Here is a 22,530-nt window from a genome sequence, read left to right on the forward strand (position 1 = left end):
TGAGCAAAGCCCCTGCACTGAGTCAATCTGGATCCCCAGAAAGGAAAGGCCCTCCGTTTTCTCTTCCGCAATCGGAACCCCGAATTGATGGAAAAGAGAACGGATATTTTCTAGGATGGCCGCACAACGGGTGGACCCAGCCGGCCCCACACACAGAAAGTCGTCGAGGTAATGAGCGATCCCGCTCTCCCCTGACGACTGCTCCACACACCAATGCAAAAAGGTACTGAACCTTTCAAAAAAGGCACAGGATACTGAACACCCCATCGGCAAGCATTTGTCGATGAAATACTCCTCTCCTATGCGAAAGCCCATTAACCTGAAAGCATTGGGGTGCAATGGGAGCAGCCGGAACGCAGACTCAACATCAATCTTAGCCATAAGGGCCCCTGCGCCGTACGACCTAACCATAGCCAGAGCGTCGTCAAATGACTGATAAGCCACTGAACAGCACGCTTCCGGGATGGCGTCATTGACAGAGAAACCCGCAGGGTAAGACAGATGTTGAATTAGGCAAAATTTGCCAGGGACCTTCTTGGGCACGACTCCTACCGGGGAGATAACCAAGCCATCAACTGGGGGCTGATCGAAAGGGCCAGCCATACGCCCCAACTGTAACTCTTTGTCCACTTTTTCCCTTAACACTTCAGGGAGTGAACGAGCAGACTGCAGGTTTCTGAAGGAGCCCCCTCTAACTACGCCCTGAACTGGCAACTGGAACCCCTGACTAAAACCCTGAAACAAAAAAAACCTCTGCAGTCGCCCAGCTGGCAAGAGGAGTTGTTATAGGCATAACACTTCCCCTTCGCCTGTCCTGTTCCCACAGGCCTGGCCCCAGGCGCAGGACGTTGCGCCTGTGGGGTGCCCGGTGAAACCCTGGGAGCAGTGGAGGGGGCCGCGGCCGCCGCTGTGGCTACACCCTCAACTGCACTCAGATGGACCCTGACCACTTCCATCCACACCTCCACATCCTTACACCCCAGGTCCAATATGTGCAAGCAATCCTGCTTGCGTCGGAACTGCTCATCGTAAGTACGCCAAGCAGTGCCCCCATACTTGAGGTGCATGTCATGGACCATATGGATGTACCTTATGACATTCATATGCTTCTCTGGCCTGTCCTCCAGGTAGCAGGCCGCGAAGACGCAGAAACCTGCCAGCCAATTATCATAGGAGCGGTACACCTCCGCCCCTATCCCCCCTTTACCCTTGGCCTCTTTAAACGCCTTTTTGGACTCCTCCATAAGGCTAAACACATAAACAAAATCTCCTTTCTGAATTTTAACCCTACAGCTCTCTCTAAGGCCCCTCAACACTGCCGTGTAGTCACAGTGCACCACCCCGGGAAGGTTACGCCTCTTGCGTTCCCTACGTGATAAGGCCGCCTTCTTCCTCCGTTTTGTTCCCTGCGCCAAGCGCCCTGTGGCCTTCTTAGCATACTTGGCGGCCCGCTTGCGGGCCTTCGCCTCACTGCCGTGGTCAGACCCACCGGCAGAAGAAGAGGAAGAAGAGGTGGATCGGGTACCCTGGGAACTGCCTGAAGACCCCCCAGAAGCAGACCCTTCCCCGTCCTCAAAAGAGGCCTCACCTGCCGACTCTGGCTGAGCAGCCCAGGTATCATCATCCGTGTCGGTATCATCAGCCGTGTCGACCTCCTCATCGACAACATCGTCGACATTGGGGAAATCCTCCTCCATGGCCGTATCATACTCATCCGGGACGAGGGCTGAGCGGCCTGAGGCCCGGCGTGAGGGACCCCGCCTACTGGCCTGCCGTGGGGTGGAATCAACGGTATTGGGGTTACGGGCAGACCTCCTCCATCACCGCTACTGCATCCCCCATATCCTGGATGGCCCGCATGAACTGGGAGCAACCCCGGGTGACACCCCTACTGGCCGAAGCAGGTGACCTCCCACTAGCACCGTCACCCCTCGCATCCCGTGGCATTGCCTGCACCAAAGGAGCCAGAGCCCCAGCAACCGAGGACCAAGCAGCAGAGAGGGCCTCAGGGTCAAAGGCCATGTTGGCAGATCCCACTGCAGGGCCCCGACCAGTCCTCCGACCGTGTCGACACCCGCGAGCGGAGCTTCTGCCCCGAGCATGTCCAGAACGCCCAGGACCCCCCTCCGCAGCGTCACCCCCGGCAAGCCGGGACCTATTGCCCAGCAAGGTGGGCATATATGGCCTCGGGGACCCCGGTGGGGAATCCCTCGCTATTCCCAGATACCGCCGTGCCCCCACACCTCCCCGTGCCCTAGCTGGCGTGTGCGCAAGCAATGCCCTCCGAGCCCCAGCAGCAGGCTGGGAGCTCTGAATGAGGCCCCTATCAGGCAGAGGAGACACGCTCCTCTGGGACCCAGCAGATTCACCCCTCCCGGGACCCCCCCGCCGACTCCTAGCAGGGGCCGGGGGAGCTGAGGCAGCGGCGGCGGGTAGCTGGGCATCCTCAGCAAAACGGGCAGGCAGGCAGCCTGGCAGAACGCCGTGGGCGTGGGGACTGTGAGGACATGCTAGTAGAGGGAAAGGTGCTTAAATTAGGACAAGTGGGAGCTCAAGGGAGAAACGTCCACTCACCAAAATCTCAGCAGGAAAGAGAGGAAGACTCCTCCCTTTCCTGACCCAATATTCAGCTAGCTCTGCCATTCCCAAGCACCTTATTGGATCCCCGAGTCACATGCTCCCTAATGGTCACACACACAGCCTGGGATGTTTAACCCATTCCATGTCTAGTGCTGGCATTACATTAATCGTTTTATCAGCACACATCTATTTAGTGGCATAATTTGCACCCAACCTTATCGGCACAGATCCACTAGGCATCCACCAGCGACTTGCTGGTTTAGCACCATAGAGCCAGAGCGTTGATCAAACCCCCTTTTTACTATGTCTACCCTGAGTCTGGACAAACTCGACCGAGCAGCCAGCATAGAGGTAGAGCACCATTCTCCTATACAATCCCACTATCTACTGTCAAACTTGCCTGACAAAATCACACCACGTGTACACTCCTTAATGTCAACATGGTAAAAAAAAGTAGACACAAGCAAGAGGCCAACATGAAACAGGTTGAAATTTGTTTTTCATGATTTATTTATTTTGCCAAAAACTACTTGTTCATAATTTACCATCCAAGTGGACATAGAGGGAGAATATAAGAGTGTGCCTAGTGCAGCGGGGCTGGCAACACAGGGCATTAGCTGTGGGAGGATGTACAGTAGCTGCATCTCGCCAGACAGGCAAAATTATTATAGTGTGTGGTGTATTACATCAACAATGTCTCAGTCAACACTGGAGAACAGTTGACACATGCCAAATGCAGACATGGGAAAGGTCAACATAGGTTTTTCACAGTATTATGTTTATGACTATGCTGAACTCCCAATTAGGGTACCGCTTTGCTTGCCATGCTTCAGGCCAGGCTGCTGCGCTTGTCACACTTTACCATATTCTAGACCACGTGGACAGTATGAAAAAGTGTGGGGAAAAAACATGCCAACCTTTTTGTGTGTCGACCATAGCCTTCCTTGCGGAAAATATGGCATCGACATATTGACTGTCATTGGTTAACAAAAATGCAGCGAGCATATTTGTAATACAGCCTACACACATGCCGGTCATATTGTCTACAACAACTAGGTCAACAAGCATTGGGTCGACACAATTAGGTCAACATGCAGGAAGATCAACATGGGTCTAGGTCGACCGGTCATTACATCGACACAAGCATTAGGTCGACATGGGCATGGTCAACAGTGAAAAGGTCAACATGGGGTTTTCACATTTTTTTGAGCCAGCATGTGCCAACAAGCAGTATTTCATGCCTTACCATCCACTAGGGCATGGTGGGAGAATAAAATAGTGTGCCCAAAGCATTGCGAGCATTGTGTCCTTGTCGACAGTGTCTACATTCGGGTAAAAAAAAAACAGTGAAAAACCCCATGTCGACATTTTGACTGTCGACCTTGCCCATGTTGACCTAATGACCCTGTTGACTTATCCCATGTGGACCTAGACCCATGTTGACCTTGCTGCATGTTGACCTAGTAGTATCGACCCAATGCTTGTTGACCTAGTTGTTGTAGACAACATGATCCACACCCCTTGGATTTAGGGGGAGAGATGAGGCTAGGAATCTCCCTTGCACGCTGACAGACGGTGGGTGCTTTGATCCCTACTGCAGCAGTAGGTGTCCGCTGCAATAGACGCCTCTTGCTGCATTACTATACAGTGCGATCACTGCTGCTTTCATGGATGACTGCACTGCACCTGAATTACTCCGTTATCATGTGGTGCATTGTTATGGCTAACGCAATTTTTTTCTAAGCTGTTATTTAGCTGTGTAACCCCTTTAATTCTCATCACATATTAGTTTGTAACATTTCTTATTACTGTTCCACTGATGCTGCTTTCAGACCGCATCTCTGGCTTTGACCCTGTATTTGGAAACGTTTCCAAAAACGGGTCTGCCAGATAAAACCCCTTTCACACCGCAGCACTTAAACGGTATATTACCGTTTAAGTGCCGATTTTTTGACACTGGCAGACCCGTTTTTGGAAACTTTCCAAATACAGGGTCAAAGCCAGTGCAGCCTTCAGCCCTCCCCTCCGTGCAGCTCCCCCCTCCCCCCCCCCTCGCGCATGTCGACGCCCCCGCGCGTGTCAACGCCCCCCCCCCCCCCCCCGTCGACTTACCCCGTGCCGGTACCTCCGTTGTGGATCCCGGCACTGCAGCTCAGTATGCTCGGAAAGCACTTATGAAAAAAGTGTCTTCCAGAAAATGGCTGCCCCATAGGAAACCCCGTTTAAAAAAACTGTCTTTCGTATGGGGGCAGCCATTTTCTGAAAGACACTTTTTTCATAAGTGCTTTCCGAGCATACTGAGCTGCAGTGCCGGGAACCACAACGGAGATACCGGCACGGGGTAAGTCGACACGGGGGGGCGCCGACACGCGGGGGGGGGCGTTGACACGCGCGCGGGGGGTGTTGACGCGTGCGCGGGGGGGGCTCCAGTGCTGTGAATACTTAATGAGCGCTCATTAAGTATTCACTGTGCTGAATTTAGGACCCAGCTCATTGGCTGGGTCCTAAATACCATTTCAGAACCGATTTTGAGCCTAAAATACCGGTTCTGAAACGGGTAGGACCCTGCATTTTAACCGGTTAGAAAAAACGTTTTTTTCTAACCGGTTAAGTGGTCCTGCACCTTTCAGACCGCACACATTACCGTTTTAAAACGGTAAAAAAACGGCAATATACCGTTTTTAAAGTGCGGTCTGAAAGGGGCATGAGGAACACTTGTTTAGTTTCTGTATGAAGATGTAATTTATCTGTAATCTCCTAGATAGTGTTCAATACATCCTAAATGGTATCAATTTATATTTTGCTCAGAAGCCGTGTCAGAAAAATACCTTGAGGCAGCACAGAAGATATTTTGCGTAGATTTTGTATGATGAAAACTTGGGTGGATGGGGTAGGCGTGACCTTTTCATTTACAGCTGATATGCATTATGGTTCACACTTACCACAAACATTATAATTTCAGAAAGCCATAATTTTAGCCTCTATGGAAAATCAAATCAAAATTGAATGTGGCTGCCAACCAAGCTCTTCTATGTAATGTCTGCAATGCACACAGAAGCAATAAGAATAACCACAAACTGTTAAACTTCGTTAGTATGACAGAGGATCTTCATTAAATGAAGCAATAGCCATGGAAAACATTCTTTATTTGTAATTTCACCCTAAAAAATAAAACCTCTAGAAAACGGTCTTGCAGAAAATGACACTCAGTGACCGAACCAAATGAAGACAATCTGTAAGATCATAAAGGCATCTACGGTACATGGCAGTGGTTGTACAGGCTTCCTAAACATCTTACAATAAAACCTCATCTGCTTTTATGTTCTGGTACCAAATCCATTTATTCAGAATATGTGCAAAGAGTACAATAAAAGGAAACAACCTTTTTTTAAATTAAACTATATGGAGGCAATGCCTTGGAACCAGGCCAGCAAACCCACTAAGTTCAGGTCATACCCACAGACTGATAATGCAAGGTATCCGGTTACCTTTCTCTGACTGGGAAAACCAGACATTGGGGTAAATTTACTAAGATGGGAGTACTATTGAAGATGGGATGTGCCCATAGCAACCAATCAGATTCTAATTATTTATTTAGCACATTCTAGAAGATAATAGATATAATCTGATTGGTTGCTATGGGCAACATCCCATCTTCATTAGAACCCCCATCTTAGTAAATTTACCCTACTGGCTTTTGAATTTGTGCCCAAATCTCCCATTCATCATATCCTAGGAGTCACAATACTGTGCAATAAATCTTTAAGGCCCAGATGTATCAGGCCTAAAAAAAAGTTATAAAGTGGGGAATGATAACCAGCCAGCCAATCAGGAAAACACAGAGGTGCGACATCAGGTCCCCAATCAACGATGAGTGGCTTGGATTTGCAGTTAATAGCAGATACAGCTAATTATTGCAAGCAATGCTAAGCAAATCACAGGCTTGCACAGGGCAGGATTTCATTTTGTCTGGGTGGTGTATAACCAAATTGCATGGCTCTTCAAATTAGCAGCCCAGTGATCAGGTCTGAATAACCCCTTATATTACTGAATACTACATTACAGAATAACCATATTACATTACATTTAATACATATATAAGTTGTCGCTTTATACAGTTTAATATAATTTAGAAGTCAAGAACACATGGTTTCAGTTTGTAGTTCATATTTTTACATGCCACTAAGCTGCAAATATCTAGTTACAATTTAAAGTGATCACTCGCAATCCAGGCTTAGGGCGGGATATACTAATACACTATAAAAGCCTATGGACTTCTATCGCCGCCCTCTGCAGACTCCTACCCCCCTCCCCGTCCTCCATGAAACCCCACCTCCCCCACCACTAGCATATGCCACAGCCAGATGTCTGGCTGCAGGGGGGAGGAGGAGGCGCCAGAGACAGCCGCGATGAACCGGGATGTGACGGAGACCCCCCGCACACCACATCACAGGTATTGCGGGGGGCATCCGTCACTGCACTGCGATGCTAGCCGCATATGTTGATACATATGCGCTAGCATCGTTGCAGCCGGGCAGCGATGTATATTAATACATCCCGTGCTTAAGCTTTAAAATAAATCTTTACTTGGTAAACCAGATACAAGATTACAAACTTTGGACTCTAAAGTTGTTAGTATCAAGATAGATAAAAAAAATAAGAATATCACATACAAAGAACGAGTGTTGGACTGGGGCATGAGAGCAGACCCGGGGAATGCAGTGGTAGGGGCCCAAGTGTAGGGGTGTGGCCCATCTACAGAAGGCATTTGGCCACCCACTACATAGGTTTGGCTAAACATTAGAGTGCATGGTCCGAGCTCCACACACTATAGTATTGTAAAGTATCTTGTCACCTATGTATAATGTATAATTCAAGTGCAGGGCTTAATAGAATAGTGTAATGTCATTCGCGCCCCCCCCCCCCAAAAAAAAAAAAATTCCCTGCAAAAAATGCTTATTAAAATTAAATTGCCCATAAAACATAAATATAAAACTTGTACTGTATATGACAGCTAGGGTGGAGTTTATTTACAAGACAAACGGGTGTATTAGGACCATGCCATGGTATGTTTTTGGCAGAAACGGTTGTTCTTCTGCTTTATTAGAAACTCCATTGTAAAATGTGTTTTAATAAAATAAATTATAACGGACAAAAACACTTGTCAGAAAGATTTTTGCCAAGACCATACTTCTACATTATATTTTAAGAAGTTTGAATGTTATATGTATACAGTACAGTATGTAGATGACACTGCTGTCCGAATAAACATGATTGAACAGTTGTATAAGCATTTCACTACATTTTGTACTATGTATGACTTGTATGTGACAAATAAAATTTGATTTGATTGAATGCACAAGTTGAAGTGAACAAAAGCAGATAATAGCCTGAACTACTGGACTTGAAAATACAAGATCATGGTTCTAGTGTCGTTCTTCCCTCCCAGCCGATGCAGTCACCCCGCTGGTTGCCAATATCAAATCATTATTGCAGACCGGCAAATTGCACCATGTGAACACACTTTTAGATCCTTCCTCTGACCCATAAGTGACCAAAAATTGCACATAAGCATTACCACTTCCAGGACACTGCTTAAATGGGTAGTGGCAATGCCTCACAGCAGCATACATCCTAACATGACCCTCTCCATGAAGGACACAATGCTCTATTCCTGGACTTACCAGTTAAATTATGATTACATCACCTGTGTGAAAACACCTCTCTTATCAAATAACCTGTTTTAAACAAGTCATGGCAATCATAAATTAAGAGCGATGTCCATAAACAGAGTATTGTGTGCCTACTGGAATGGGTCAGGTTGTATGTAACATACACTATATGGGCAAAAATATTTGGATGCACTGGTTATTGAATTTAGGGGTTTCAATCAGACAAAAGGTGAAATCTCCCCCCTGCTGGCCATTACATGGTCAACGCTATGTGATATTATTTAAAAGAAAGATTTTTGAAACAACAGCAACTCATTCACAAAGTGGAAGACAACGTAAAGTCACAGAGCGGGGTCAACGATTGCAAAGGCATATGGCGTATAAAAAGGCACCAACGCTCTGCTGGTTCAATAGCGGAAAAGTTCTGAAATTCCACTGGCATTACTGTAGGTACAAAAACTGTGCGGCAGGAGCGTAACGGAATGGCCAAGCAGCTACACGCAAACCTCACAGAGTCCAAGCTTCAGATGGAGTGGTGTAAAGCAATGGTTCTCAAGCTCGGTCCTCAGGACCCTCCAACAGCGCACTCATTATTCACTGACACGCTTTAAAAGATCACAGGTTTGGCTAATTATTGCACCTGTGATTCTGTGTGGAGACCTGCAAAACATGCACTGTTGGGGGGTCCTGAGGACGGAATGGGATCGTTCGTCAGACTGCATTTAGGTCTACAAGCATTAGGTCCACACCATTAGGTCGACTTGCATTTAGGTCGACTTGACTGGTCGACATGGGTTAGGTCGACATGTTAGGTCGACAGGGTCATTAGGTCAACAGGTATAAGGTCGACAGTGAAAAAGTAGACATGGATTTTATTTTATTTTTTCCCCCAAAAAAATTATTTTTATTTTTTCAAGCCTCGACAGAGTCAACATAGCAACACGTCCCCTCGCATGGCTCGCTGCACTCGCCATGCTTCGGGCACGGTGACTCGCTACGCCCGGCACACGATTTTATTCTCCCGCCACGCCCTAGTGGATGGTAGGGCATGAAATACCGCCTGTCAGCACATGTCGACTCATAATACAGTCAAATGACCCCATGTCGACCTTTTGCCTGTCGACCTTCCCCATGTCAACCTAATGACCCTGTCGACCTTATAAAAGTCTACCTAATGACCATGTTGACCTAAGTCATGTCGACCTTCAGTCATGTCGACCTTCAGTCATGTCGACCTAAATGCAGGTCGACCTAAATGCAGGTCGACCTAAATGCAGGTCGACCTAGTGGTGTAGACCTAATGCTTGTAGACAATATGACCGTATCCCCTGAGGACCGAGGTTGAGAACCACTGGTGTAAACCACATGGATTCTGGACTGTAGAGCAGTGGAAACATGTCCTGTTGAGGGATGAATCAAGCTTCTCTGGAAGTCAGATGGACGAGTCTGGATTTGGCAGATGCTGGAACGTTACCTACCTGACTGCATTATGCCAACTGTGAAGTTTGGTGAAGAAGAGATACTGTTATGGGGCTGTTTTTCAGGGATTCAGCTCCTTATCTCCAGTGAAGGGCAATCTTAATGGTTCAGCATACGAATACCCCTTTCACACTGCAGCTCTAAAACGGTATAGTGAGGATTTTTTAGCCTTTTTAAATGGTTAGAGCTGCATTGTGAAGGCACCAATTTTAAATTACCGGTTCAAGAAAACTGGTAATTCAGAACGGGTAAAGAGAAGGGTCCTACACGGTTCAGTCCCGGTATTTGTACAGTGTGAACGGGTCTGGTGCTTGTAAGCTACTAGTTCCCATCTGCCGGAGGGACCCCGCTGATGACTTCCCATTCGCCAAACGGACCCCACAGCACACTGCATGATCACTGTTGCCCGCACCTCTGTGAGCTGACAAGTACCAGGGGAGGGAGCAGTCATACAAGTACCAGGGGAGGGGTGGCCATACAAGTACCAGGGGAGGGGGGGGGGGGGAGCTGCCATACAAGTACCAGGGGAGGGGGGCATAAAAGTACCAAGGGAGGGGGGGCTGCATACAAGCTTACAAGTACCAGGGGAAGGGGGGAGCGGGCATACAAGATGGCAAGTACCAGGGGAGGGGGGGGGGGGGTATATTACTGGATTACCGTTTTTGTACCTATCACAACGGGTTCAATGTGAAAAGGTACAAAAACGGCAATTAATCAGCAATATACCATTTACAACACACAGTGTGAAAGAGTTTTTATGGCTCAGACCAGTTTTAAATCCCGTTTACAAATACCGGGTCTTTACCCGTTTCTGCAGTGTGAAAGCAGCATAAGGCATTTTGAACTTTGCTATGATTACAACTTTGTGGCAACAATTTGGAGAAGGCCCTTTTCTAAACCAACATGACTCTGCCCCAGTATATAAAGCATGGCCTATCAAGACATAAGGGGTTATTCAGACCTGATCGCAACCATGCTCTATTTTGAATCTCAATTTGTAATAACTCCCATGGTTTGGTCTGCATAGAAGAACTTGACTGGCCTGCATAGAGACCTTAGCTCAACTCCAAAGAGCACCTATGGGATGATATAAATGGAGAGTGCGAGCCAGGCCTTCTCATCAAACATTAGTGCCTGACCTTTTGATGATGTCAACCTTTCAACCATGTCAATTTATTGCATCTTTTGGCGACAACCTATTGATTATGTAACTAGACACTGTCTAATAACAGACACCCTGTAAAACTGTAGGGACAAGAGCCCATACCTGTGATGTATTTGGAGTCGAGTGAAGTAACTGCACCCAGTGATCTTCACAAGTCCATTGGGACCTCCGCTGCATACATGCAATCTCTGTACCACTAAAATGAGGCAGGAATCGCTGTGGAGGATACTGATTGTTTTTTAGAAATATAGTCCTTTGGCTACAGATCTGATAGGTGCAGCTGCTGTCAGAAATGGAGGGGTCCGCAGAAGATGTGGGGATCTATCCTGTAATCCCCTCATGGTACACACGGGGGGGGGGGGGGTATTAACATTTGCAGGTACCAGCTACCAGTATTATTTAACCTTTTGCACTCCAAATTTTGTTTTGCGATTCAAACAGTCTGGTTTAAATTGATTGTAATTTTTTTATTCAAAATTGGTCTACATTGAATCTTGAATGATATTATTTTAAAGTGGCTCATCATTGGATCTGCTACTAGCGCTAGGGCTGTTGAGCCTGACTGGACATTGGACTTGAAAGGGTTAATAAATAGGCAATCAAGGGTTGCTGCAGTCAAAGTAAGCATAACTTGCAAAAGCAACTAACCACAGTTCACAGTTTCATCTATACAAATTCAGTGACGAGTAAGTCCCACCACCACATGAGATTCAGAGATCATTGCTTTCATAAACCCATGAAAAGTGGTATGAGGGCGTGGGGGAAAATGCCAATTTACTTGACTCCATCAAGAGCTTCTGCACCTTTCCTATGAAGTCAAGTATGTTATATCTATATTTATAAAACTCCCCTTGTAAATTCTGCATTTGACCCTGAGCAAAGCAAATACTTAAGAGTGAAGAATCCATGTGAAGATTGTTAACGGGTTTCACAAGAGCAGAATCCTGCTGAAAAATCCTCCCATTTTCTGAGAAGTCAGAAATAAGTTGGATTTCCAGGAACAAAACTGCAACCCTGCCAAAGTTTTATGGCTTCTTTTTTTTTGCTTTAGGAAAGGAACCACAGGGCAGGTCATCAAGTTGTATGGCTGCTATGTAAACTCAAATCATGTTTTTAAAAAGGGAAGCCCAGCAAGCTAGTGTTGCATTTGTGTTTTAATCATTCTTCTATCTTAATTCATTGTAAATTACAAGAGAACTCAAAGTTGATTGGTAGTTCTGTCTCAGCAACTTTCCATTTATCATTTTGCTTTTATTAAGCAGTTCCAACTCCAGAAAGTGATTTTACAACTACTTTATTATAACATCCATAATGCTTCGCTATTACGCCATACTTTACTTTAATAAATCATTCACATCACTCCTTGACCTAGTGAAGCTTAAAATCAATATTCCCTATAACACAATTTACCAAAAGACAATAGGAATACCTGTATGTCTTAAGTGTAGGAAGAGGTCACATGGAAAAACTCATGTAACCATGGGGAGAACATACAAACTCATCATAAGTTAAACGTTCAAAGATATTTCTCTGCTGTATCATGTACTATTCCAGAGAAATAGCGTAAGAGACTACATAAGATTTTAAAATTGATAAGTTCTTCATTTCCCATTCACAATAGACTCTTCAACATAAATGGCCTATTGTACTCACCTGGAAAATGTCACCAATACTGCAATTTTGGAGACTTGACCACATCCAACTGTGCAAAGCTGGATCCGGTTAGTACCTCCTCCTTTGGATGGCACAAGCCAATTGAAGCCCAGGAGGTTATCTTTGCTGCATGAGCTAGAGCAGGCAGTAATACACAGCCTCCTGTCTCCCATTTTTCAAACACAGTCTGTGACAAGGCAGTTAAGTGCTGATTGGTTGGTTGTTGATCATTCTCTGTTTTTATCACTTTCAAGTATGGAGGCCAATCCCGGGCCATTTTTTCAATCCCGGGATTGAAAAACTGTCAATCCCGGGATTCCCGGGATCCCGGGATTGGCCTCCTGATATGCCCAATAAATAATAAATTACCTCTAAGCATAGAGGAAATGTGCGGCAGGCTGGCAGCATGCGGCATTTGAGGCGAGGTGACACTGTCCGGGCAGACGCGGTGGCGTGGTGGAGGAGGCGAGGTGACACTGTCCGGGCAGACACGGTGGCGTGGTGGAGAAGGCGAGGTGACACTGTCCGGGCAGACACGGTGGCGTGGTGGAGGAGGCGAGGTGACACTGTCCCGGCAGAAGCAGTGGCGTGGTGGAGGAGGCGAGGTGACTGTCACTCGGCGGGCCGTGGAGGAGGTGGGTAACTCAGTGTCCGGGCAGACGCGGTGCGTGGGAATCAGTGTGTGTGGCTGCGCAGCGTGATGTGATCTCTCACATCACGCTGCGCAGCCACACAACCTTGTTGCCAGGCAGCGCAGCATGATGTCAGAGGTCATGCTGCACAAGCACACAGTGTTAAAACATCGCCGCATCTACCCAGACTTCAAGTTAACCGCCTCCTCCCCGGCCCGCTCAGCGGGACACATGAGAACGGGATCAAAGGCACATGCGCATTTGAATCCCGTAATCCCGGGATTGGAGCCTTCAATCCCGGGATTCAAATCCCGGCCAAAAATGCCCTAAATCCCGGGATCCCGCCGATCCCGATCCCGGGATTGGCATCCCTACTTTCAAGCTTGGTGTACACATGGGGAGATTTTGGCTAATGGACAATTTTGACTAAGCAATTTGAGAGAGATTTTGTCTAGATGCACTAGAGATTTTGACTAAGCGATTTTGTCTAAGGGCCCCCCATACACTAGGGCGACTTGTCGGACAAGTCGCCCCCGACTTCCCCTGAGCGTCCCCGGCAGCTTCCCGGGGGGAGCTTGATAAGATTTGACACTTGATGTGCCATTTTTTACATGTGATAAATTCGATGCGATTTATCACATGTAAAAATCTGGGGGGCAGAGGAGGGTCCAGGGGAGCTAGCAGTCCCTGGGAGCAGCAGGAGAATGCTGGGAGCAGGGACCGGTCCGGGGGAGCCTCAGGACCAGGGTGGGAGTGGGGACCGGTCTGGGGGAGCGGCAGGAGTAGGCTGGGAGTGGGGACCAAGAAAAGGGACTCGCACCAGGCGAGTTTAAGCAGCGCTTGTAGCAATGAATAAGACACAATGGTATAAAAGGTACAAATTTTTTACTAAAAAAAGGGGGTTACACAATATTACATAATATATGACAATAAAAGAAAACACAGTAAGAGTTAAGGTAGGTAATAAAAGTAAACTGGAATTAACGATTTAAAAAGGTGAATGTCCCCGCCTCAATGAACAATACGGAAATAGGTGAGTATTTTTCCTTGTTTTTAGAAAAATGGGTAAGTGCACATTACCAATAGAGGGTTTCTGGATCCTTTCAAATAAAGATGTAAAGCTGGAAGTCCTCACGATATATGCGGTGATTTGATGTATTGCCGCTGGAGGTTTAGAGGGTCGCTCAGTGTGTTCCAGTCCTCTTTTTTGGGGGTGTGAGAACTGATGTTTGGTGGTCTCGAACACCGGAGGATATTCTGCAATGATGCGCCCAGATGGAATTGCCAGCAAGGATCAATAGAGGCTTCCGTGTCCAGACAGGAGCTGCGCCGGTGTAGATGTTGTTTTACCAGCGATGACTGGAACACGGTGTCCGCCAATGAGTAGTAGTAAATCAAGGACTTTGTAAGTGTCCACAACCAGTTTGTAGTAGTCGTAGAGTCCAGAGGTGGGGAGAGGCTACACCAGGGTTCACCTAACGCGTTTCACTGCTTTCCTGCAGCTTTATCAAAGGTGTAAGAGACTGTGTACCTGGTACAGTGGGGACCAGTCCGGGGGAGCGGCACGAGATGTAGCGGCAGGCAGGGAGTGGGGACCGCAGATGCAGATCAGAGGTAGCCCAGTATTTTGAATAGGATGGTTTCTATTCTCCCGCTCGCTGTTGGGACCGCAGGGCAGAGTAGAGTAGCGAGTGGTAGCAGCGGGAGAGTAGAAACCATCCTATTCAAAAGACTGGGCGGCCGCTGATTGGCTGAGCTAAGCAATCTTTTCTAGACAATTTTGACTAGGCAGGAGAAAAACAACAACAACAACAAGCACTTCCATGATTTTTCCCAAAGGAATACACTTGGCAGAGACAGCTGGTCAAAACGTCAGACCTGATTTCCCCTGCAGTTCCCCGAGAGAGGGACACAGGATAAGCCACATGATGTGCCAAGTTTTGCATAAGATAAATCGCATTGAATTTATCATATGCAGTCGCTGGGGAGCTGGAGGAGGGACTGGCAGGGCGGGGGGAGCTGTTGTGGAGAGCTGGGCAGGGGAGGAAGCCATGCGGGGGAAGGCAGCGGGTGGGGGTGTCAGAGGCAGCAGGGCGCCGGGCAGGAGAAGACGCTGGCTGCCGGGCATCTGCAGGAGGAGCAGAGCACTTGGAAAAAAAAAAACCATTCAGATGAATGGGCACCCACTGATTGGCTGAGAGAGGTCTCAGCCAATCAATGGCTTCCTATTCATCTGCCCGGCAGCCAGCGTCTTCTCCTGCCCGGCGCCCTGCTCCTGCTGGCACTCTGAGTCTGAGGGCAACAGCTTCTTCGCCTGCCCTGCTCTCTATGCCACCTCCCCCTGCTCCCTCCGCCTGGTTCTCTATTAGCCGGCATCCCCCTCCCGCTGCCGTCCCCCGCCATCCGACCTCCCAACTCCGCACATCGGGTCGGACGGGATGTCTACGGCCCGATTCATCCGAAACATGTGAAATTGTGCCCTTATTGCCTTAAGGGAAATAAACTCCCAACCCTTAACCTGACCTAAAGCTCAGAAATCTCCCCTAAACAATAGGTGTGAGATTATTAGCTTTTTAAAGTAATATTGTTGCTTACTGTACTAGCAAATCTGCCCCACGAACCCATACTAGGAGAACCACAAGTACCAGCATACAGGACAGTAATGGGCCACTGGTACCTAACCTGTAAAGGAAATCTTAAGATAAAAAACACCCAAAAAAAACAAAAAAACAGGTTTAAAAATCTTATCTGGAAAGTCTGATTATTTTTTGATCATCCTTATCCAACAAGAGTGACAAGGTTGAAAGAAAAAAATAACCAGTTAATAACTTCCTATATGCAACATTGCAACGACTTCCGACATATGCGTAATAATATAAAATAAAGGTTCCTTCCACATCGATAGGACATACATATAAAAAACCCTCATGTATATCAATGAATTTTTGCAATGATTGTTTTGCAACTAGTCTAGCATCTGCCAATTCCAAATTACTGGAACAGTGGAATCCAGGGTCACCGATCTTAAATATTTAACCAACAATTTTGTGTGCCAAAACCACTTTGTTTTTAAGATTCATACCAAAAAGTATGTTAGTTTCATCTTCATAGAAAAGTTTAACTAGAAAGACAATTTAGTAGAGTAATCTTCTACATGAATGAATGAATGAATGAATGAATGAATGAATGAATGAATGAATGAATGAAATAACTTGGTTGCCAAATAATGGTTATTCTCTGCATTGTGCACTTTAGGGACTTTTGGAGATCTAGAGCACAAAATGGTTATGCATATTCAAAGTGCTTAAAGTGGTCATGGAGAGGTGGTGGAACTCTCCTTCCCTTTCACACCAATTTTGACAAATTCACTTGGCACTCAATGATTATTTGAAAATGCCATTGTGAAATCACAACACATTTTTGTTGGGACACTGTAGCACCGGGCGTCTTTTTTGTGACTTTGTTAAAACAATCGTACTTTCAAAACGAAAATGTGACTGCTGCCATATCTGCATACGAAATGCCACTTTACCAGTTTCAAGGAAAACACTAAGGTTCCATTTCTTATGCTGATACAGCAGCAGTTACATAATAAATATAGACATGCCTTTTATCATTTTAATCAACAGTAGCTACATTTTATAAATAGGAGATGTCAAGAGTCACAAAATAGACGTGCTACAGAGTCGCACAAAGCTCACAAGTACAACGCGACTTGTGATGCAGAAACTCTTCTGTGGCCAAGAACAGACTGGGCAGAAATGAACTCCTTACGCAAATCAACCATGGGCACCATGACACAGCAGCGATTCATAGTTTACCCCACCTGCTGTATTACAGATGTCCAGCAATAAAAATGTTAGCCCTGTCAAACTTTGTCAGATCCTTATGCTAGATCATTGTTCCTGATTCCAACACATTAATTTAAAGAAATGTTTTTTTTCGGCAGTCAATAGGTCAACACCATATGGTCAACTTGCACATCATAGGCAAACGCAGGAAACCCTCCTCCTCTTGGCAAGTGGCTAAAATTATGACAACTATAGCAATATTATGCAGTATGAGGGACAGAGGAGAGCTGCTGCACATGCCCAGTCGTAGCAGCTTCTAACAAGTTTCCTGTGTGTATGGATTTGAGTCCTACATCAGCGCAGTAGACCAGAGACGAGCTTCCAGGAAAAAGAGACAGGAGCCTTACCATGAGGTGGGAGAATGTGCAGTACTAGTTCCATTATGTTTGTGTATTTATTAGAATGGTATATTAACTTTTTCTTGCCCACTTATTTAAATTATTTAAATGTTTGATACAGCCTATTCTATAGACCATCTATAGTGTTAAATATTAATACTGTATTCCATACAGTCTCCAGTGTATAAAAAGACCATTGTGTATATTAATGTCCATGGATCGTGCGAGGTTGTGGACTGAATTTGCAAACCCCTCTCTAGAAATCCTGTAATTGCTGAATTGTCTGAATTGTCTGTTTATCCCCAATTAGAGGTATTCTCTCAAATAAGAGTAAGTTATGACCCCAAGATCAATATATAAATTTCACCAAAATTATTATTATTTTTATATTATCTGGTGCGGATACCCTAAAAAAAAATTTCAGAAACTTTGCTCTGCTTGGTGGAGCTCACCATATGCTTCTCAGGCCCATGCTTCTTCAGCAGCAGCTGCCTTGTCATGGGAGGGTTTTTAATCAGAGGCAAATTTATTTATGTCTATATTAATGCCCCCCCCCCCCCCCCCCGAAGTTACCCACTGACCAAGTTTATACTGCCTTTACTCTGTGTTTTGACAGTGTAATATTCTCCCATGCAGTTTACAGCCAGTAATTACAAGTGGGAGGGGGTCTCCCTGTCTAAAGTGCCATGGGCCCCCCGAAAGCTTAATCCGGCCCTGGATGTCATGATATCACACAGTAGTCCATACCCTTACAACATCTGAAGGGTAGAAATCGGTACACATTCAGAAAGCGGTGTGGCCACATGTAAATGGGGCGTGGTCATGGGTAAATGGGGCATGGTCATTGATAAATGGGGCGTGGCCAGGTCTCCTTTCCAAATGTGTACTGGTCAATTTTTTTTTCCTTTTATAAGGTGATACTCCTTAACTGTTAAGGAGCACATTAAGTGCTGTTGGGGTAAATTCCTGTAATGTGATGAGTCACAGACTTGTAATACATAAATTTATTTTCAATGTTCTGCCTACAATAACTTCTTCAATGATATTGTATGCAGAACATTGAAAATAAATTCATGACTTATTTAATATGGCAGCAGCCATTACATGTCACATGAGCTGCAGCATGTCACACGAATGAGAAGAGAGATTGATAAATAAGTGTAGCCACCTTCCTTGCTGCTTCATGTGCTTCAGCCTACACTCACCAGGCTGCACCTGACGATCTATATCCCCCTGTCCCGCGGCCGCCGCACTCCAAGCTGTGCTCAGCCTCAGGCAGCTCTCTCTGCTGCATTTCGGGTGAGCGCACAGTCAGTGACAGCCCTGAGTGACAGCCCAGTGTCAGGAGGAGTCAGGACAAAGGCAAAAAAAGTGTACATTCGGTACAGCTTTTATTTGCCGGTACACACCGGCAAATTCTGTACAGTAGGAGGGCATGGTAGTCATGCAATGCTCTGATTTGAGCTACTGTATTGCTACATCAAGTCTAAAAAATTGCCCTTCAAAATTACAATAAGCCCACCTCACTGGCCTTAGCATCCTACATTATATAATAATGGAGGAGAATCTGCAGCCTCTGCATGGGAGAATTAAAAACCTACCCAAAAAATGTATACCCTCAATGTAAAATGTGCCGGTTTCAATTTACCTGGTAGTAGGGATGTAGAAAAGCATCTGGGCATCCAGATAGAGCCATCTGTTCGTTAAACAGCTTCCAAAACTTTTGCGACACCTGTATTCACAAAACAAATTAAATAAATAAATACATACATATGATCATATGGATGAAAATATGAGCATTTTAATTCAGACACTATTTTGATAGTCATTTCTATTTTAAACATAATGGGGCAGATGTATTAAGCCTTAACAAGAGATAAATGCAAGGGTGATCAAGAGAGATAAACCTCCAGTCAATTAGCACCTTACTGACTTTTTTTCAAACACAGCCTGTAACATGGTAGTAAGGAGGTGATTGGCTGGACGTTTATCTCTCTTTATCACCATTGCATTTATCTCTTGTTAAGGCTTAATACATCTGCCCCATTATTCCTAAATGAGTATCAAAACCTCAGCAGTACATGCGGTGGTGATGAAACCATACAGAGAATACAAACCTTTGTATATAAACCTTTGTTGATGCACTTTAATCTATATTTAAAGGACTGTTGTCAAGCTAATTCTTAAAGAAATCTCACTTGTTTCCAGGAAATGTGCAAGGCAAGCCAAGAATACAAGTTTAGAAGAATAGTGTTGCCAGAAACTCCCAGAATTCTGAAACCAATGTTAAGCTTTTTAAAATGAAAATCCTTACAGTACCAATATATGTTAAAATAGATGAACATGGGACTTTCAGAAGCAAATATCAAAATGTCCACTAAACAAAAAGAACTTTCTAAAATGTAAAATGTCATATTGGACAATATCCCTTTGGTGGCATAACAATGCAAAATTCTCTGGGCACTTCTACTTTGTGCAAGAAAGGAAATAATAGGAATTTAATACCTACCGGTAATTCCTTTTCACGTAGTCCTTATGGGATACTGGGAATGGTCTCAAGACATTGGGTATTAGAGGGTATCCGCAGGAGACAGGCACATCTATAACTTTGAAGCTGGCTCCTCCCCTCTGATTCCCCACCCAGGAACCAGTTAATGAAAAACTGTGCCCGAAGGAGAATGTACATATGAGAGGAATAACTTGTGTCACCTATGTAAACATAAGTGTGAATAGTGTGGTGAGATTTATGCCAGCACACCCGCATTCATACAAAAATAAAAAACAACTATAATACCACCAACTGGATGGATTTTCTTTAACAAGGTCACTGAACTAGACCTTAGAACCAGAAGACCATAAGTTAACTTCTGAACTTTATAAGCAGAATAAAGCTGCAGCCAGACCCCCGCACAGGGCGGGCGCCCAGTATCCCATAAGGACTACGTGAAAAGGAATTACCGGTAGGTATTAAATTCCTATTTTCACTAACGTCCTTGATGGGATACTGGGAATGGTCTCAAGACATTGGGGATGTCCCAAAGCTTCCAGAACGGGAGGGTACGTGCGGAGACTGCTGCAGTACTGCCTGCCCAAACTGGGTATCTTCTTTGGCTAAGGCATCAAACTTGTAAAATTTTACAAAGGTGTGTTGCCCTGACCATGTAGCAGCTCTACAGAGCTGCAGAGCTGACACACCCCGAGCAGCCGCCCAGGATGCGCCCACCGATCTGGTGGAATGAGCCTTTAAAACCGGAGGTGTCGGCATGCCTGCCGTCACATAGGCTTGTTGGATTGTGGTCCTAATCCATCTAGCAATGGATTGCTTAGATGCAGGGTGTCCTTTCTTTTGTGCGTCATACAGAATGAATAGACAATCTGTCTTCCTGATTCTTGATGTCCTCTGGACATACACACGCAAGACACGCACAACATCCAGGGATACTGGAATATCCGGTGAACTAGATGCAGACGGGACTACAATTGGCTGATTAAGGTGAAAGGAAGAGATCACCTTAGGAAGAAATCGCGGGTTAGTTCTCAACTCCGCTCTGTCTGAGTGAAAAATTAGATAGGGGCTCTTACAGGAGAGAGCTCCCAATTCGGACACTCTTCTAGCCGAGGCTAGGGCCAAAAGGACTACCGCCTTCCAGGTGATATACCGCAATTCTATAGACTCCAACGGTTCAAACCAGGAGGATTGAAGAAAATTAAGAACAACATCCAAACTCCAAGGAGGTGTAGGAGGTACAAAGGGAGGCTGGATGTGAAGCACTCCCTGAAGGAATGTTTGTACTTCCGGGATGGTAGCCAATTTCTTTTGGAAGAATATGGACAGGGCCGAGATCTGGACTTTTAGTGAGCCCAGACGGAGACCCAAATCCAATCCCGCTTGTAAGAAACACAATAACCTGTTTAGGTTAAACTTCGCTGGGGGGACCTTCAGCTCCTCGCACCAACCCACGTACTTCCTCCAGATCTTGTAGTAGTGGGTGTTTGTTACCGGCTTTCTGGCCTGAATCATCGTGGTGATAACTGATGAATGCAGACCCTTCTGAGCTAAGATTTTCCGCTCAGCCTCCACGCCGACAAACGTAGCCGCCCTAAATCTTGGAAGACGCAAGGGCCTTGTGTAAGTAGATCTCTCCTTAGAGGCAGGGGCCAAGGATCCTCGATCAGCAGGCTCTGTAGATCCGAGAACCAAGCCCTTCTTGGCCAGTCCGGAGCCACCAGAATGGCTTCCACTCCCTGACTTCGAACCCTTTTTAGAACTCTTGTCAGAAGCGGTATGGGTGGAAACAGATACACCAAGGGAAACACCCATGGAATTGTCAGGGCGTCTATTGCCACTGCGCAGGGATCCCTGGTCCTTGTGCAATACATGGGGACCTTGTGGTTTAACCGGGATGCCATCAGATCTATCGATGGCTGGCCCCAACGGTCCACAATTGCTGCAAACACCTGTGAATTCAGGCTCCATTCCCCGGGGTGGAGGGCGTGACGACTTAGGAAGTCCGCCTCCCAATTGTCCACACCCGGGATAAAGATGGCCGACAGAGCCACCACGTACGTTTCCGCCCAGGTCAGGATCTTGGAAGCTTCTTTCATGCAAGTCCTGCTTTTTGTGCCTCCCTGGCGATTTATGTAGGCCACAGTCGTGGCATTGTCGGACTGTATCTGGAGCGCCCGACCTTGGAGGAGATCCTGGGCTTGTAACACTGCATAGTATACAGCTCTCAGTTACAGGATATTGATGTGGAGTCTCGCTTCCCACCGAGTCCACTGACCTTGAAAGGTTCTGTCCATGGTCACAGCACCCCATCCCTGCAGGCTCGCATCTGTCGTGAGTCGCACCCAATCCTGGATGCCAAATCTCCGACCTGCAAGCAGGTTCGACTCCTGAGTCCACCATAGAAGGGACTGCCGGGACTGATGCGACAGAGAAATCCTCTTGTACATCAGGAGATGAGAGCCCGACCATTTTGCCAACAGATCCAGTTGGAACACCCTGGTGTGAAAACGTCCGAACTGAATGGCCTCGAATGTGGCCACCATCCTGCCCAATAACTGGATGCATTGGTGAACCGACACCTGAGGCTTTGCCAAAATCACCATCACTAGGGATTGTATGGCTTCCATCTTCTCCCGAGGGAGGAAAATCCT

The 22,530-nt window shown here is 46.2% G+C and overlaps 1 protein-coding gene across 1 annotated transcript in view; it reads right to left on the reverse strand.

Annotated features, from left to right (window-relative positions):
* GRB10 (growth factor receptor bound protein 10) overlaps nucleotides 1-22,530 on the reverse strand; it is a 229,515-nt gene that overhangs the window by 141,071 nt on the left and 65,914 nt on the right. Inside the window, 1 exon segment of the mRNA XM_083188204.1 lies at nucleotides 19,019-19,102. Coding sequence (XP_083044330.1) covers nucleotides 19,019-19,066 — 48 coding nt within the window. The 5' untranslated portion in view covers nucleotides 19,067-19,102.

The sequence above is a fragment of the Crinia signifera genome, chromosome 5, assembly GCF_055691185.1.
Source record: "Crinia signifera chromosome 5, ASM5569118v1, whole genome shotgun sequence".
NCBI lineage: Eukaryota > Metazoa > Chordata > Amphibia > Anura > Myobatrachidae > Crinia > Crinia signifera.